The sequence below is a fragment of the Nothobranchius furzeri genome, chromosome 5, assembly GCF_043380555.1.
Source record: "Nothobranchius furzeri strain GRZ-AD chromosome 5, NfurGRZ-RIMD1, whole genome shotgun sequence".
Taxonomy (NCBI): domain Eukaryota; kingdom Metazoa; phylum Chordata; class Actinopteri; order Cyprinodontiformes; family Nothobranchiidae; genus Nothobranchius; species Nothobranchius furzeri.
The window spans coordinates 68,182,055-68,200,555 of NC_091745.1; the positions used below are offsets into that span (position 1 = coordinate 68,182,055).

Here is an 18,501-nt window from a genome sequence, read left to right on the forward strand (position 1 = left end):
GTATTTTTTATGCTTAGTGATGGAAACCATTTAGTCAAAAAAAAAAAGATTTGTGGTTAGGAGTTGAACGTATTAGTTACCGTTCAGGTTCCGTGTGTTTCCTTTTAAACTTCTGTAGCACTGACTTAAATATGACACATCAGCATGACCACTTTCCCCACTCCAGTGCCTTCTGTCGTCCCGGACCATCCTCACTGACTCTTCTCAAACATCCCACTTTACAAACGTCACTGCCCGCTCTCCATCAATCAGAAGTAACCATAAGTGCTCAGTTTCATCCAAATCCGAACCAGTTGGTCAAGCTGGACTTAAAGAACTGGGAGCTCAAAGCCTCGCCCATATTTGTCAGGGAGCACTGGGACAGTGTGGCTCTTTGTGGCCCCCAATGTATTTATGAATGACAGAGCCTTGGGGCAAAGCTGTAGAACAATGCTGCTATACTGAAGGGCTGATTTTCATATGGGAGGGGTGGGGGTGGGGGGGGTGATGATGGCGGTGGCAGTGGTGGAGGGGAGGGCAGGTTATTCTCCACTGTTGGGGCTTGGTACAGAGAGTGGCGAGAGGTTTAGCTGGCGTGACTCTGTGAGTGTCGAAGGAAAGAGCAGAAAAAGTTGCTGCTGAACGTTTGGAGATTGGTCACCATCACCTGCACAGGTGAGCATCAGCTGTTCTCATTTTGTTTTGGGGCATTTTGGAGTTTTTTGAAGTTCCAATTTTATTTCCTTTTACCAAGAAAGAAGCAAAAGTGCATTTAGGTGCAGAAAGAAATCTGGCTTTCGCTCTAATTTTATCACGTGTCTTTTTAAAGGTCAAACACCTACAGTCAGGATGAGTACGTATGTGTGTGTGTGTGTGTGTGTGTGTGTGTGTGTGTGTGTGTGTGTGTGTGTGTGTGTGTGTGTGTGTGTGCGTGTGTGTGTGTGTGTGTGTGTGTGTGTGTGTGTGCGTGCGTGCGTGCATGCATGTGTCTGCTTGTTTTTGTGAACACTACTAACTGGTGAGAAAGGGAGTGTAAAGCGGAATGAGTCACAAGTTAAACAACATTAGGTACAGAGTAACAGTGTGTGTGTGTGTGTGTGTGTGTGTGTGTGTGTGATTGCCTGGATGAGCGACAGCATTTGCGATGTGATTGTTAGATATCCTGGTGTATGTGTATGTGTGTGTGTGTGTGTGTGGGTGGGTGGGGGGGTTAAAAGCTTAGCCAATTGTTACTGGACGGATTTCAGGTCATCAGTGAGCAGCGATTCCTGGACCACCTGACTGTTTCACCACATCATCACCGACACGGTGGACGTTTGTGCGATTTCATACTCAATCAAAATTGTTTTGGAAGCGCTTGAATTGAACTGTAACCTTTAGAGTTTCTCAGTCCATTGAAATATGTCTTTTTATTTTTAAAACAGTTTTCCAAGAAGTGCATCTGCAGGTGGATGATTTTAGCAGGAACACAAGGGTCCTGCATAGTTTTCTGCTGCGTCTTCCTCATAAAAGTTGGACTATTAGATCTTTTTAAAAGACAGTTATAGAGTCCACGAATGTGAGGAAAGTTTCACCTTTTGCCCACTTGATGTTTCAATTTTTGAAGCTTTTCACACACTGAGTTAAAAAAACATGATTTTCCCAACTAAAACATCACATTTTCTGTAAAGATTCTGGTCATCCATCCAAATTTCTATCATCCCAGACAAGCTGTGGTCTGAACGCTCCTTTCTTGTAGAATCTAATCAGGAATGGCGTTTAAGGCGTCCTATGAAACGGCCTCATTGTATTTGTACATTTCGCTGAACAGGTGACGGCTTGGTTTCTCCCCTCCTTTCGTTCAGAGCGGAAGCGACAGGGCTCTTGTGAGAGGAAGCCCGTGGCTCACCATCTGCCCACTGAGATGGGAATTGCCAGGCTGGTTTTCCAGGTGGAAAAGGCTTTAAAGGTAGCCCCTGGGTCCTCCTGGGCTTGGCGGTTGGCAAATCAAAGCACTCCTTTTTGACTCGATGTGAATCTGGAAGTGAAATTGAGAAAAGAAAATCAGAAAAATGTTATTTACAGCTCAAGTTACAGAGAAACATCTGATGTGGAGTTACTGTCTTTTTTGTGGTTTCTCACCTTTTCCTTGAGGAGACCCCCCCCCCCCCCCAACGTCATTCTCTTTGTATCTAAAAACATCAGAGCAATTCTTATGAAATGAGCAAAAAGCAAGCCAATCTGTTTGATTTTATTACTCTTTCGTAGTCCCCTGTTTCATTTTTCTGCTGTTCTTTGAACAGACTGTGTGACTGGATGTTGGAAAATCTCCATCTCCATGTTTATATCTCAGTCTGTGAGTGTGTATGTAGCGCGCTGGGCTCATCACAGCTCAACCCGGCGTGTGTGGGATGGGGAGCAGCCATGTTTTAAAGACCATCTGCTCCTCTGAGGATTTTAGTGGGAGCCTTAGCTTGTGTTGGAGCTACGAGCGTCACGGGCAGGCAGCGAAGCGCAAGCTGTGAGCGAGCCTGTTCCGGAAAAATGTCCTTTTGCACAATGGGCAGTGTTCTGCATACAAGCTTCCTATTCTTTCCACCTCTACCCCTCCCTTGGTCCAAGAACGGTTCCCTCCGCAGACAGACGACACTCACAATGAAAACGCTTTTCTTGGTGCTGTCGAGTGTTTGCGTGAGCAATTCCAGCTCCATAGACGACATAAAAGGTGTCACAACCTGATTTAGCAGAAATGATTGCTCCGATTGTGTCCGTGTCCCTCAGGACTGATGTGAAATGAGCAATTACACAGAAAAGTGAGGATTGTGGAAGGCATCGCGTATCAGATGAAGAAAAAGTATTTCTGCTGGTTTATTTGTGACACAAAACTGAAAACAACCACAAAATGACCAAGTTTGGTCTCACCGTGGAGTGTGGGAGAACAGATGAGGAGTTCAGGCCCAGCGGGACAATGGAGCAATTTTAGTTCACTATCAGCAGAGAGGAGGGCACGTATCAGCACACCCTTATGCTGCATGTGTGTGGGATTATGGCACGCCGCTTATTCGTTCGTGCTTGTCTCTGGAATATCAAAGCAACATTCTCATGCAGCTCCTCTGGAGACTGTTTGTGGAGGAACTCCCTTTGTGGTTACCCACAGCTCATTCACAGCCGTCGCTCAGCCGCTTGTCTGATGGAGTTTAAACTCATGAGCAACACGGAGGCTGGAAAACCGTTCTTATTGTTGCTTTTGCTGTATTGACGTGCAAACTCAATGAATTTCTCATGCTTACGTCCTGCCTTCACACATTCCAGGGTAAATACTAGTTCTGCATGATCCCGTTGATCAGTTGTCCACAAACAGCTGCAGATTCAGAGACTTTAACTACAATTAGTCGTCCTTTTGGTTGCGATTTAAAGAAAATAGATCATTTTCACCACATTTATTTCACAAGTTCCTCCTGATGCCTGATGCGGGCTTACTGAAGGCGATGCTAAAGCACGAGCGGCACTAAGAGTTTGAGTGGCTTCTGCCGCCGTGACGGAGGCGTCGGAGACACACGGGATACCTCAGGGAAAAGGATGAATCAGAGGAAAAGGAATGCTGAGTGGGCCACGGAGCCGTTTTAAATCTGCCCACATCTAGTGTGAACACAGCACACACAGACTCCTCTTTTCTTCTCGATTGTGTCACTTTTTCTGTTTTCTTTATTCTTTTTTTTTATTGCCTCCCACCCCAGAGTCTGGCAATTTGGACCTGGAGCAGAACGACCGACTCGAGGAGGACACAAACAACGTGAAGAAGAAGAAAAGGAGTCTTCTTCAGGGCTGCGAGGCAGCAGGAGCCTGGTGCTGAGGCTGGTATGAGGCAAGTGTTTTCTGCGTGTGCCCATAACCGTGCACACGTATGCTGTGTGCCTTGTGCCAGCTTTTTGTCTGCTCCATCAATGAGGCCGTTGTTGTTGTGGGTTGGCGGTGGTGTCAGTGGCCATGCCTGGCTGCTCGCCTCTAATCCCCCCTGCTGCTGCTGAAGCACGGCATCCTTCTCCCTAGACATACTCACACAGCTTTGACCTTTCACTGGAACACAGAATGTTGATGAAACACTGGAAAAAGTTGGGTTTATAATTTCGAAATGTGGAATCACACTTGTGATTGCCACCTATTTTACTTCAAAATACTTAAAATAAATAAAACGGGCTTAAAAAAGTGTTGATCTGACTAAATAAACCAGTTCAGCCTCAGTTAGGAGATGCTGAGCAACACAACGCTACATTTAGAATGATTTATTTCACACTCTGAATCAGTTAGCAATGAAACGGCAACTCTATTGGATGCTGCTGGAGTCACACTTGAGTTCACTGCCACCAAGAGGCTGGAAGGATCAGCAACTGCTAGTTTAAAGATGGTGGATTAACAAACTCCTTTTACACGTCTTTAAATATCTGGCCATCTGGAGCAGTGAAGATGCACATTGAGCAGCATGACGCATCCATGGTAATGTCAAAACCAAACAGGATTTTTTTTACCCCCCCGGCTGTCCATCAGCAAAGTTAATATTGGCCATAGATTCTCTGGGGGATGTTGAGATGTGTTAATCATGACGCTCTGAAGCTCTATCCACTCCCAGTCTCGCCATCTGCACACACCGGCTGCTGCAGCACCGGGCCAAAGTCTGCTTGTTCTTTTTGCGTGCGTCAATTCTACTTTTTTTTCTTTTTCAGATGCAATAATCAACTGTGTACGTTGAATTTGTAAATTCGTTGATGGAAACGAAAATGTAAGCGAAAGAAATCTGTTGTGGATCACAATGTAATAGAATAGAATGTTCCTTTGTTGTACCTCAGCTGGGACATTTTGGTGCATCAGCAGCTAAACTGTTTAATAACAAGAATAAAGAAGAATAACGGATAAAGTCTGCACAAGTAACAACAAAACATACTTAAAGGTCAGCTTCACTGAAAAACCTATTTTTAAATGATTAATTCTGATTAGATTTGGTCACTCTGAGTTTTTCATGCAGGCTGAACATGAAAATAGTCTCCTACACCATCTCCTGCATCAGCTTCTGATGAAAAATAGACGGTGAAACTCTAGTATTTGAAAATTCTGACAGATCTACGTCACACTGTCGCTTTGTTGGTCTAGCGTCCAGAAAACAGCAGAGAACGTCTCGGCTAGCAGAAGCTAACCGTTAGCAACTCCACTTGTGTTATTTGTGGAAATAAAAGTCGGTGGTAGTGTCGCATTCCTGTAATCCAATCATCGGATAAATGTCCAAATATCAGGAAATACGACTCCAAATCCTGCCATCTTCTACCACTTTCTCCTCCAGCTGACTTCTACGTCCTCAGAGAGGTGCACCGGAACTTTTTTTCCCCAGAATATGACTTACAAGGCATTGATTCCTAAACAAATGTATTACAATATGAGTGAATTACCTTTTTAGAGTCTGAAACAAAAAGGACGGCCATCTTACTCATGACTTGTGTTACAGATGAGATGTTTCTTTGGCCTTCCTCCTCTCCACAGGAACATCACATTCCCCAATGGGATCCTGACCTTTTAACCCCCACTTCTCTGAACTTGTGACCTATGTGGCTGTGGCTATTTTTGGACACAGAGCCTCAACAACTCTACGGGGATGTGATGCCGCACAGACGGCTGTACATGAACAATAAACACACGCAGAGCTCTGGAAACAGATAAATACAAAAGATTTACGTGGATTAAATAGAAAGTAAAGCAGGCTAACTCGAAGTGTGATGCTACTGCCTTTGCTGTTCCGTTTTGCATCAGCGGTTCGTGTTTACACACCGTCACCGTTCTTTTCTCCTGATTTAATCCTAGCACGGCACAAATAGCGTCAGTAATCTGCCGATGACATGATGTGGTGACTGGTGTTTGGCTCCATGTCAGAGCTCAGCCAACAGTGAGGGTCATTCATCGTTGGGCTTTACATATGGCGACCATGATGAGAAAACTCCAGAGAGGGAACAGCGGGCAGGCGCTTACTGACGATGCGTTTGTGTGACTTACTACAGCTCAGTGTGAGCGAGAGGGATGTCGTCGCCTGATCAGGCTAATCTAACTGGTGTTTGTTTGTTTCTTTCATTTAGAGAGGGAGGCTGTCGAGCTGTCGGGGTGTGAGTCAACGTCCTGTAGTGGAGCTGCTGCTAAACTGTCCCGCAGAGGTTCTGTCGGTGAAACGTTTCAAGGTAAAAACAGACTTTTGTTTTCTGCTTTGAAAAATGTGCAGAAAAAAAATAGAATTATCTTTGTGTTGGTTAACAGAAGAAGTGAAGAAACAGTGGCCTAAATGCTGTTAATCCTTTAAATCAGGGGTGTCCAACTCATTTTAGCTCGGAGGCCACATTGTGAGAAATCTCGTCCCAAGTGGGCCGGACCGGTAAATTAAAAACAACTTCAAATTGTTTTCTTTGTTTTAATACAATCAATATAAAACAAGACTGGAGCCTGAGAACAGTGTATCCAAAATAGTACAAGTACAACACCTGAAGTGTACTTGAAAATGTGAGAAAAAAAAATCAAAAAATCAATCAATAAATAAAACATTCCTTAGTGATTCAAAGAGCTTACAGGTCACATGGCTAGATCAGTTTCATGCAGCACTTAAAGTATATTTGACTCATTTTACTTTACATCTTTTAGCTTTCACCAGCACATCAGTATCAGAAGTCACATCCTGAGTGGCGGCCAACTTCAGGATGTGATTCAAGTTCTTGTGTGAGCCTTGAGCGCAGCTTTGTTTTATTTACACTCATTACAGAGAAAACTTGCTCACAATAATACGTTTATTTTCACTCTACATTGTAAAGTATGAAAATAAAGTTTACACAACCATCTGGCGGGCCGGATTTAACCCGCTTGTGGGCCGGATCTGGCCCGCGGGCCGCATGTTTGACACCCCTGCTTTAAATGAATCGGATACGGTATTTCTTGTTAGATAATTGAAAACAAAGTGAACATCGGTCCCCCAAAAGTCAAGTGCAATTCAAACTAATAAATATTAGTCCTCATAAGCTTCTTCAATATGTACAATAAAATATCTTTTACATTAGCAATATTTTCTAAACTTTATTTTTTTACACCATTTGTGGAAATTTTGTTCCAGCAGAGTAAGTAGAATATATTGCACCTCAGTTTAAAAATCCCAGACAGGTTTTGATTTTATAATTTCAGCCTCTGATCTTCATCAAACGTACCAAAGTCGAGTGGAGTAAAACTCGTCGTCAGAGCACCAGTTTTCTGTCTCCGTCAGGGTCATTTAGCTTCCGAGCGCTTTAGGAAATCCAGCATAAAGCAAAAATTCATCATATTTATGTAATCCAAAGCAAAAGCATTGTTCAGTATGAATAATTAAAGGGATACTTTGCAACTTTTTTATATAGGTCCCCTCTCTAGGTCTATGGTCCAGCATTGAGCAGAGACCATGTGGTGTTTGGAGCTGCTCTTACCTCTGCTGTTGATCATTCATAGTAAGAAACTCCTTGTTTGATGGTAGACACCACCAGACTCATCGTCATGCATGAAACTTTCCCTTGCGTTTGATTTTACACACTAAATTTACTCCAGCGTCTGTCTCCTCCTTTAGATGCAAGTTCCCAGTGGAATATCTGGCTACCTCGGGATATCTCAGCCATGACCAACTCCTGCGTGGTCATCCCGTGCAGCTTCATGTATCCCTCTGGAATCAGGCCAGTCAAGGGCATTCATGGTATCTGGTACTTTGGCCAGCCATATCCTCAACTCTTCCCCCCTGTAGTCTTCAAATCGCTCACAGACGTCGTGCACGAGAGCTTCAAGGGCCGCACCAAGCTGCTGGGCGACTTAAACCAGAGGAACTGCACGCTGCTTATCGGCAACATCGGTGCAGAGCACTCGGGGAGATACTACTTCCGGGCAGATGTCGGGGGAGCCAACAAATATTCTTACCCGGACTTCACTGAACTCAAAGTTTTGGGTGAATCACATGTGAAATGAACTCGTCCAAACACTAGATCGCAAACTTCAATACCAGCTGTTAGCTGCCGCGACACAAAAGGCTAAATGTGTTGTTTTCTCCAGATCAGCCCAACATTGACATACCAGAGGAGATCGTCAGTGACGAGAGCCTGGAGCTGACGTGCTACGCTCCTGATAACTGTCCCGACATGACCCCAGAGATCCAGTGGATGTACACTGACTACCTGCCTGACCCGGAGTTCAGCTCGGAAAACCTGGAGGAGAGCAACACAGCAGTGCTGTCCAACACTCTCACCTTCACGCCCAGACCAATGCACAACGGGCAGCTGCTGGGCTGCAGGGTCTACTACCCCAACACCACGCTGGTCTATGAGCGGCTCATCTCACTGGACGTCAAGTGTGAGTACAATCATTTTCTTATGAGCAAAACGACGCACCGAACAGGCATAAAAACCTAAAGCTCAGACCTCTTTTTAAAATGTAATTATGTTGCATCTGCACACTTTAGTCATGGAGCAATGTTGTGTAACTTCTCAGACCCTCCTCGATCAGTGTGGGTGAATGTTTCCTCTGAGGTGATGGAGGGTAGCTCTGTGACGCTGCACTGCGAGGTGGACAGCAACCCTCCCCCCAGGATCTCCTGGATGTTTGGAGAAGAGGAGCTTCTGTGGGACACGGCGTCCAACATCTCCCTCTCCCTGGATGACGTCACTCCTGCAAACGAGGGGATTTACACCTGTGTTGGAGACAACGGCTACGGCATCATGAACACCTCTATGTATCTGGCTGTCAAGTGTGAGTGAGATGGGGAGAGAAATAAACTAAAGTCCAAGAAAAATTAAAACCTTCTTTTTATATTTATAATAAAGTAAAATAAGTGCTGGTTTGTCTTTGAGGTCTCAGCAGTTTCCTTTTAAATGAACCGTATCAACTGTTTTCTGGTCTATAATGTTCAAATTAATTTCCTGAATATCCACAAGGGGGCGATCTAGGAACAGGAAAAATAATTCAATTCAATTCAATTCAAGTTTATTTATGGGCCATTCCCATCTGTACCGGGTCGGCCCGGGCCGGGTAGCCCCAGTCGGCCCCAGCCTGGCCCGGTTGATTCCACACATCCTTGCCTTAAGCCCATGTGGGCTGATTCTACCCACCAATCAGAGGCTTGCTCTAATGGAAGGTGTGAATTTGCTGTCAGCAGTGGGTGTGTTGGCCCTGGTCGGCCTGAAGCAGACCCCCTCGAGAAGAGGGCTGAGAATGAGCCTCGGTTGGCCCAGAAAAATACCAGGCCACCCAGATATGTAAACAACCTACGCTACCCGGCCCGGGCCGACCCGGTACAGGTGGGAATGGCCCAATATATAGCGTTATATAGCGGTCATAGTATAGAAAAATAACTGGACGAAAACAGAAATGCGTCCGACATTGTCTGAGTTGTTTTTAGTTATGTTAAAATTCAGTTTCATTCGATCTCAGGGTTGTATCAGATCACAATTAAATGATTAAAAAATGTTTTTCTAAGTAGTTATATAAACGGTCGGATTACAGCATCGAAATCTGACTACAGCAATGCAATATTGTTATTTTAGAATTGATACTGAATCCTTTTATAAAAATAAAGAGATCAAAAACTGCACTAATTTAAACAAAAAAAAGAGTTTTACAAACAAACTCCAAGAAAGAATTCATTTTTCCCTCAAGTTCAAATTCTACTGAAGGTTGGATTTTCCACTAAAACACAAACCTAGAGGTATATTATTCTGCAAGTTATTTGTCACTTTTTGTTGTTGCTGTTTTGATAAAAAAAGAAGATAAATGAGTTCAGGAACATTTGTGCAAAACACTAAAATAAGTTTGCATTTAAAACGTCAGTGAAGAAGAAACCGATTTACCTTGGTAACAAAATGATCCAATAAGGTAAAATAAATAGTTTTCCTAAAATGTGGTAGAAAATATTGCGCTGGGCTGAGTTTTGCATCTTTCGTTGCAGACCCTCCCCACGAACCGGTGGTAAACGACTCCATGACAGTTCTAGAAGGCACCTCATTGGCTCTGCACTGCAGCACCCAAGGGAGTCCGGCCCCAACCCTCACCTGGCTGAAGGATGGGGAGCTGGTGGGCACCATCACAGCTGATGAGCTGTCAGTGCTGCAGATAGTGGAAATCACACCGCATGAAGATGGACAGTACCGCTGCTTGGCTGAGAACGAGCACGGACGCGCCAGCAGCTCCCTCAACATCACCGTTGAGTGTGAGCGACTCGCTAATCTGCAACAATAATTAAAGAACCCAGAAAAGAGAGAGTTTGCAGTGAAATTAACAGAATCTGTGCTACTGATTGTTACTTTGTAGCAATGTTCCAGCGCCATGGACGTAATTTGTGTGTGTGTGTGTGTGTGGGGGGGGGGGGGGGGGGGGGGGGACATGTCCCCCCCACTTTTTCCAAAGTCAAGTTATGACCCCTGCACTTTTTACCATCCAAAAACAATATTAGGCTATGTTAAATTGACACTGGTTGAGCTCTTGGACCAAGTGGAAAACAACCGTTTGTGTTAAAGTCCGTTTCCCATTAAACATACTGTAAAGATACCCCCCCCCCCCCCCCCCCCCCCGTGTCCCCTCCACCTCTAAAGTGAAAATTGCATCCATGTCCAGGGCAGTAAAAATTCATCAGGATGCACAATCTTATATTTAATTTGCTGTTTCTTTCCATCACAATTTGCTGTTCTTCCTGTTTCCTCAGATGCCCCAGTCCTTCTGGAGGAGTCAAAGTGCACAGTGGTGAGGGAGGGGGTCCAGTGCGTCTGCATAGCCACAGGAAACCCTGAACCCATCATCGAGTTCTACCTGCCAGACCTGAACGTCACCATCAATGAAACTGACGGCCGATACAACTTCTACACGCACACAGACGGCCACACATCCACGGCGATGATCAAGCTGAGAGAGAAAGGTGAGCGGGCTGACAACGGCGGACCGGCCGTGAACGTCCACTGCAGCATGCACAACATCTATGGAAGAGAGAGCATCCTTTTGGAGCTACAGCAAGAAAGTAAGTACAAAGCAACGCCATATTTAAACAAACATTTTTATGATAATGTACATGTTGTGGTGCTTTAAGTGACCACTAACTCAGAAACCTTGATAGACTGTCCCGTTGAAGCCTGGAGGCTATAATGATGTTTTCTATTAGAGTTGACTCTTATCAGAGATGGAGCTCTTCAGCTTCACATATTTCTATCTACAGGATAGGATAGGAGGGCAGAAGTCATAACTTTATAACTTTGACCTGTTAAAACATGCTTTACATCTTTGGTTTAAAGTGACTCGCAACTTAGGATTCAGTCTAATGTGCTTTTGGCTTGTGGAAGAACCCGGAGAGAGCCAGCTCATCAGGAGAACACCTGGAGAACAGTGCTACCAACTGCACCTCCACTCAGACAACTTTAATCCTGAGCTGTTGTTATTTTTACACTTATGAGAGAAAATGTGACTAGTAGACAAACGTGGTTTGCTCAGTATTGGAACACCTTTCCCCCCAAAAAGATATTTTCTTGGGTTTTCAGGAATGATCTAAAAAAGAGAAAATCACCAGTGAGCAGCGGTTGTGTGAATGGCAATGTCAGAAGTGGAAGGAAAACTAGTTTCTGGGTGATAGAAAGCCAACAGTAGCTCTAATGACCACTGGGTTCAGACAGAACAGGAACTAGGTTCTGCAGAGAAGCATCTCTGAACCATTCCAGAAGAGCAGACCAGGCACTCTCCTGAAAGCTGGATCACCAGAACTGGACCATAAGACTATTGGACTATATGCAATTTCCCCACTGAGGGACAAATAAAGGTATTGTTATTCTTATTCTTAAGAGACTGGACAAATGTTTCCTGGGCTGATGAGTCAGAATTCCAGCTGCAACACTTATATGGTCAGGTCAGAATTTGGTGTCGCCAACATAAAAGTGTGGCTCCATCCTGCCTTGCATCAATGGTGTGGGGGACATCTTGGTCCCTTTTGGACTCCTGGCTTCCAGTTAAGTCTGGTTCAAACACCACAGCCTACCTGAGTCATGTTGCTGACTACGTCCATCTCTTTACAACCACAGTAGACCCATCTTCTAATGGCTGCTCCCAGCAGTCTAATGCACACAGCTCAGATCATGTCTAACTGGTTTCTTGAACATAATGATGAGTTCGTTGGACTCCTGCAGCCTCCACAGTTACTAGATCTCAGTACTGACCTTTGGGATGTGGTGGGATGGGGGATTTCTATTGCTGATGTACAGTGATCCCTCGCTACTTCGCGGTTCGTTTATCGCGGATTCACAACTTTGCAGATTTTTTCTTTGGAGCCTTATTCAAGGGAAATTCGCCGATTTGCGGTATTTTTCACCGATTCGCAATATTTTTCTACGCGAAATGTCCAGAAATTCCTGTTTTTTTCATCAATTTCATCATAAAATGCACTTTTTGTAATAAAACTATAAAAAAACAAGTAAAATTTTTTTTCTATGTAAAGGGAGGGTTTTAAAAGTCTGAATACTGTTAAATAAATACTGTAAATATGGTGTCCCTACTTCGCGGATTTTCACCTATCGCAGCCAGGTCTGGAACGCATCTACCGCGATAAACGAGGGATCACTGTAACTGTGTGTTGGTCTCAGATCAGTATGGACCAGAACCTCTGTGTAACGTTTCCTTGTTGAATCCACAAAATTAAGAATCAGTGCATTTATGAATAAAACGGGGAAACCAACCTGGTACAAGGTGTACCTAAATAAGTCTCTGTTGAGTGCAGATTACAGCTCTATACTATTGAGGTTTATTGATGTCTGAAAGCCATTAAAACTCTGCTGCAGTTCATCAGTTCCTCATTAAAATAAACTCTGGATCTGTAATTAAATCCACATATTCTGCTCTTCTCCAGTAAACTACACTTGCATTGATCTACAACAGACTCCAACCAAAGCAGTATTTTGCCCTGGTTCAGAAACGTTCACTCATACCAGCAGTAATAACTTCATTTAAATTAAACTCCACCATCTGCTGTGAGTTTCTGGATCATGCTTTATTCAATCTGCATCGTTAAAAGAGGACGAGGTTCTTTTGTCAGACAATGATCCACCATTATTGTACCAAGCACTACAACGGATGTGCATTAATCACCAAAAGTAAAAGAGATTTTGAAATGCCTCTTTATGTCAGTTGAATCCAAACCAAGGGAATGTTCCCAGTGCTTTGATTAAAGTGCTCTATAAATAGGTAAAGACAGTCTGTGTGTCTGATGGTGTATCCGATTTATTGACAGGACACTTTTCGTAACTTCATCACCTATTTAATCACCTCATTATTTTACATATTTGTCATATTCTAAAATGAGGAATTTCAAAACAATTTGCTAAAAATTGCTTTATAATGGATCCAAGCTCTCGATTTACCAGTCGATCTGCGTTCTAACACTCACTTATTTTCACAAGCTTATTGGTAGTGACTGAAAGAAAGCAATTGTGGATACAAGCGGCCAAAATGAGTTTTCTCCGCGGTATGTCTGGGCTCTCCCTTAGAGATAAGGTGAGAAGCTCGGTCATTTGGGAATGGATCGGAGTAGATCTGCTGCTCCTCCACATTGAAAAGAGCCAGTCGAGGTAGCTCTGGCATCTGGTTAGACTGCCTCCTGGACGCCTCCCTGGTGAGGTTTTCCAGACATGTCCAACCGGGAGGAGACCTAAAGGATGACCCAGGACACGCTGGAGGAACTATGTCTCTCGATTGCCCAGGGAACACCTTGGGATTCCCCCAGAGGAGCTGGCCCAAATGGTTAAGGAGAGGGAAGTCTGGACCTCTCTGCTTAAGCTACTGCCCCTGCAACCCGACCCCGAATACGCGGAAAAAAATGAATGGATGGGTTGGAGTCAAACATACAAATCTACTGTTTATTTGCATGATGACTGTGCCTTTTCCCCTCTTTTCCTGTGTCAAAAATTCAGTAAATATTGAGTCGACAGACTAAGCGATGCCATTGGAAGAAACAAGGTTTGAGAGTGGGGTTTATTTGAGGCAACATGGAGAGGTCTAAATCCAGTTTTAACCCCCAGGCTGCTGACGTAAGGCTTGAGCTGAGTGGAAGTGAGGACAGGTCCAAGTGTTGGTTTAGGTGAAAAGAGAATAGCATCAGTTTGGTCTTCATTTAGATGACGGAAATTAGAGAAAAAAATGTTTTAATAACTAAAAAACAATCCTAAACACAGACCGTAGAAGAGTTTGAGTTGACATAGAAGTAGATTTGACAGTCGTCTGCATAAATGTGATGCACATTTTTTGAGAAAGATGCCTAGATGTAGTATGTAGATTGAGAAAAGCAGGGGTCCCAAAACGGAACCCTGGGGGACACCCCAAGGTTGAGTGCAGCAGCTCTTTTTAAGCTAAGCCCTTCACCCTTTTCCTGAAGGTGAGTCCAGCCACTCTGCAGAGGAAGCTAATTTCAGACGCTTGTATTTGTGAATTATTCCTTTCCATCGATTGGTAAATTGACAGCTTTGCCTTTCATTTCCATACACCATGTCAAATGTGTACAAGGTTGGAATCCTAGCAAACACTGTTCAAATCTGAGGATGCTTTTCTCTCATATACATCTCCCAAACCATTCTACTCACTCTTGAGAACAAGACACCAACATACCTAAGCTCCTCCACTTGAAGCATAGAAGGATTTCCAACCCAAAGTTGGCCACCCACCATTACCAGTTTGAGGATCATTACCCAAGAATCTCTGCTGGAAGCTATTACTGTTTCACCTTCTTTAGGCCAACAGATCTACATAAAACTCCCAAAATCCAACCCAAACTCCAGCCCTAACCCACACACTCCCAAAGTACCCTCTAATAGCACATGTACACCCAGTGTATGCATGCTAGTTGCCCATATTTCCAAAGTGTTGTCCAATAATGGAAATGCTCTCTTTTGTTTCCAGAGAAGTACATGATGGCCGTTATTGTTGGTACCATTGGAGGTGTAGCAGTCATTGCCTTCATCATCGCTGCAGTGAGATACGTTGGCCATAATAACAAGAAGTGAGTATGAACAACAAACTAATAGAGAGGCCAATGTGAGACAGTAGTCATACTTTTACTCACAAAGCATTTTCTGAAATCCAAGGAAACACTTAAGCCTAGTCATCCATTCTAAAACTCATATGTGCACATTATATTTGAGTGAATGTGGCATTAATGTGGACTCGGGAATCGTTTTTCTGGAGCAACTTCAGTTTGTTTGCGACAATACGGCCCATCTGAAATCTTAGGGAATCCACATTGGCTGCTTAATGGAGTGGGTTAGCATGCTGGACTAACCTTATACTTTGCAGGCATGAAATCCCTGCTCTGACACTGCTTCTGTATCCTTGACCTGCTGTGCTAAATACAACCCAAGTAGCCCTTTTAACCAAGGTGCTTTTAATTTAGCCTCAATTCATTATTGTACCCTCAAATTTGCAAGCTTCCTCTTGTGAGTCATACCTGAAACAGGTGTGATCTCAGCGACTAAACCCATGAAATAACCACGTCACTCACAGCCAATAGTAGCCTCCGGCATAACCTTACAGAGCTCGTTTTAAAATGGATGCCCAGGCTTGGCGTGTCGCCCTGCGTTAGTGGCAGTCGAGACCGAGTCTGATTATGTGACTCCGTCCCCCAGAGAGAATGGCAACCCTAGGCAGGACGTGGTCCTGGAGAACCCAGCTTTGTACTACAGCGCAGTCAAGAAGGACAAACAAAATCTGAGGAAGAAAGTGGTGAGACATGATGATGTCAATAATGATGGTTATGAATATCGAGGGGTTGGACGACCATTCTCAGAATGTTTGGCGTTAACATATTTGTGCAATGACAGTATGAGAGCCCATTTTATCCTCTGGAATGAGGTCATAAAGCAATCTCCCACTAGCAGTCTAATAACTCCAACAATGACCTTTCAGAAACACTGTTTTTCTCTTGCTTTCATCGCTTCTCTGCGTTTTTCTGTCTGTTTCTTCTCTCCCCTAACTCTTGCACAGCTTAAGACAGAGCTGTTGGGCTCAAAGTTTAACTCCATTCTAGAGGAGACTACGGTAAGGTTCCCAAACACAAGCCTCAGTGACAGATGCATCTCCTCGCATATCAGCTTCTCTTCTGTTCACTGCCGTTTGTTTCTGAATCTGCTTTCCGCATGGCTTCCTCATCGCTAGCACAAACTGCCAAACTAACAGACAACATCTCAATCCTCTTCGTCAGTATGTCAAACAGTAACGACTAACTCCTTTTATTGTTCGCGGCGCCTACTCTGCTTTTTTACCAGCAACTTGACCACGATTTTGTGGCGCTGAATGGTTTTTGTCTCTCGGCAGGGAGAAGAAGGGGATTATCAACCTGTGGGCTCTATGGCAGGGCTGGAGAGGCGAGAGCTGAACTACGCAGCCTTGGAGTTCATTGGTGGCAGACCCAGGGAGGGGGCCTCAGGGAGGGGGGATGACGGCAGCAACTACTCAGAAATTAAAGCCAAATGAATCGCAATCCTTCCCTGATCCCTCGGCTTTGCGAGATGCAGTGGCAGCCCAGAATTTCACACCCCTTCCGAACCATAAACTGCATTAACACCTTCACCTTCTTCACTGGATAAACGAGGACTTCTCGTTTCATTACTTGTAATTTCCAGGTATCCCCCCCCCCCAGCTGCCCTTTCTCCAAGAGATGCCACCATTTGGAAACTTTGGCAGTTTTCTGGATTTGAGCAAGACCTACAGGACAATATATATACATATATATATATATATATATAAATATTTTAATATGAAGCCTCAGTTGTTGTACACTGTCCCTGCATCATGTAGTGTTGCTTTATTTATGCAATTGTTCACCTCTCATCTGTCTGACAACTGTCATTGTATCTGCTGCCAGTCGAAGCGTCAGGGCAAGGAGAAACAGTGTTCTTGTTCCCTTCCCTTTATAAATGCATTTATCAAAAGAGAAGGAACCTTCTCCTCTCTTGTTTTGCTTTATTATAACCCAAAAACATAAATGACAGAATGCTGGTGAAGGTTATCAGTCATCCAGGTTCAGATGAAGACAACTGGACTTCTTTGGTTTGGCACAACACAGGAGAGCCACCTCTTCAGGCCAAGACTCTGCAGTCCACTTACACCTGAAGAGCAAGGGACACACTTTTGAAGATGACAAAGTACACATTATTGACAGAGAATATAGGTGGTTTGAGAGAGGAGTAATGGACGCTATTTACAGTAGGTCAAACTGGAAAAACCTACATTAAACTGAGGAGGACACCTCGGGTTTCACCTTTCCAGCACCTATAATGCAGCTCTGACCTTAATTCCAAAACAGTTTCAGTTTAGGTCAAACCCTCCTGTCTAATCAAAACAACTGTCCCCACACGAAAGAATTCCAACAACCCCTCAGGTGTAGAGAGGGGGGTGTTCATATGTAGTTTCAGCTCGTTAACTAATTCACTGCCAGCCATTTTCTGAATAGAAAGCCCCTGACTGCCAGAACACAGTCACAGTCTGCCAGTCACAGAATGTTGTGCTCTATGACCATGTAAATAGCCAAACCACCAAAAGAAAGAGTAGACTCACGTCTTACACCAGGAATATTTCTAGCTTTTTCCGTTTTCATACAATCTGCTGTCAAAATGTGAACTGCAGAAGCTTTTTCCCGGTTTGCACCTCGCCTTAGGCATAGCAGCGTCCCAAAGCGGTCTCCTAATTCATGGATTGTCTGCTTCATGATCACATGACGTGTGACACACACGGAGGAGAATCAACTTTTGAGCCGTGATGTTTACTTCAAGGTATGCGAGCTCGTTCCCAAGCCCACCTCGTTAGTTGTCAATGGCAGTAAAGGAGTTCAGAAACAACAGACAGCTACAGTTTATAAACTTGACCCTCTCATATTCTAGTCAGAACTGACAAAGCTCCTCGGATGAGAAGCGAAACGTCTTCAAGAAGCCGAAAAAGTCCAGTTGGCTTCATTCAAACCCTGTTGGATAAATGACAGAAGCAAGAGTTGGAAACTCAACTCTGCCTCCTGTCGCCACATTTTTAGCCTCTGAAAATAAATGGTAATGATAAGCTCTTCTACACTTGTGTGACACACTTTCGAACAACAGAGAATGGTCCCCCTCAACATTTTCATAGAAATTAGCATTCAAAATGTGTATTTTCTTTGTAAAAACACAGATTTCCTCCCATGCTCATTAAATGTGATGAATTTAGAAAACACAGACTTAAAGCACAACATAAGTTGGACTGGCCAAAGTCTTTTCTCTTTTAGACAATGTGTGTGTTTGGATGTATGTGTGCGCGTGCGTTTGTGTGTAGATTGTGCCGAACGTTCAGCATCTACTGAGCTACTGGGGTCTTTAGCAAGTTTGAGCTTCTTGTCACTGAGGGTTGTGCCAAGACATTTGTCACAAAAGGCGATGCTACTTGTTGTGCTATTTGAATACCTTTGATGTAATATTAAAGCCTACTAATAGTCTAATTTGATAATGATGGCGTCGTATTAAAATGAAGTAATTT

The 18,501-nt window shown here is 43.9% G+C and overlaps 1 protein-coding gene across 4 annotated transcripts; it reads left to right on the top strand.

Moving 5' to 3' along the window:
• Nucleotides 1–504: 504 nt before the first annotated feature.
• On the top strand, nucleotides 505–16,684 carry mag (myelin associated glycoprotein). 4 transcript variants are annotated; one of them, XM_070551842.1, is made up of 13 exons: nucleotides 505–654; nucleotides 3,696–3,823; nucleotides 6,075–6,173; nucleotides 7,368–7,454; nucleotides 7,571–7,939; nucleotides 8,044–8,340; nucleotides 8,479–8,736; nucleotides 9,932–10,192; nucleotides 10,685–10,993; nucleotides 14,905–15,004; nucleotides 15,627–15,723; nucleotides 15,985–16,038; nucleotides 16,315–16,684. In XM_070551842.1, the coding sequence occupies exons 4-13, from the start codon at nucleotides 7,409–7,411 to the stop codon at nucleotides 16,471–16,473; spliced, it is 1,950 nt and encodes a 649-aa protein (XP_070407943.1). In that variant the 5' UTR covers nucleotides 505–654; nucleotides 3,696–3,823; nucleotides 6,075–6,173; nucleotides 7,368–7,408; the 3' UTR covers nucleotides 16,474–16,684. The 4 variants fall into 4 exon arrangements, with proteins under 4 accessions (XP_070407943.1, XP_015805478.3, XP_015805480.3 ...); XM_015949992.3 differs by lacking the exons at nucleotides 505–654; nucleotides 3,696–3,823; nucleotides 15,985–16,038 and having other exon boundaries at nucleotides 6,036–6,173; XM_015949994.3 differs by lacking the exons at nucleotides 505–654; nucleotides 3,696–3,823; nucleotides 15,627–15,723 and having other exon boundaries at nucleotides 6,036–6,173; nucleotides 16,315–16,450.
• The last annotated feature ends 1,817 nt before the right edge of the window (nucleotides 16,685–18,501 follow it).

What these genes read in the sequence shown, in the direction of transcription:
- mag (XM_070551842.1), top strand. Translation starts at nt 7,409, where the DNA reads ATGTGGTGTTTGGAGCTGCTCTTACCTCTGCTGTTGATCATTCATA. An exon ending in TATGTATCTGGCTGTCAAGT is followed by an intron (nt 8,737 to 9,931) that starts GTGAGTGAGATG and finishes CTTTCGTTGCAG; the next exon opens with ACCCTCCCCACGAACCGGTG. An exon ending in AAAATCTGAGGAAGAAAGTG is followed by an intron (nt 15,724 to 15,984) that starts GTGAGACATGAT and finishes ACTCTTGCACAG; the next exon opens with CTTAAGACAGAGCTGTTGGG.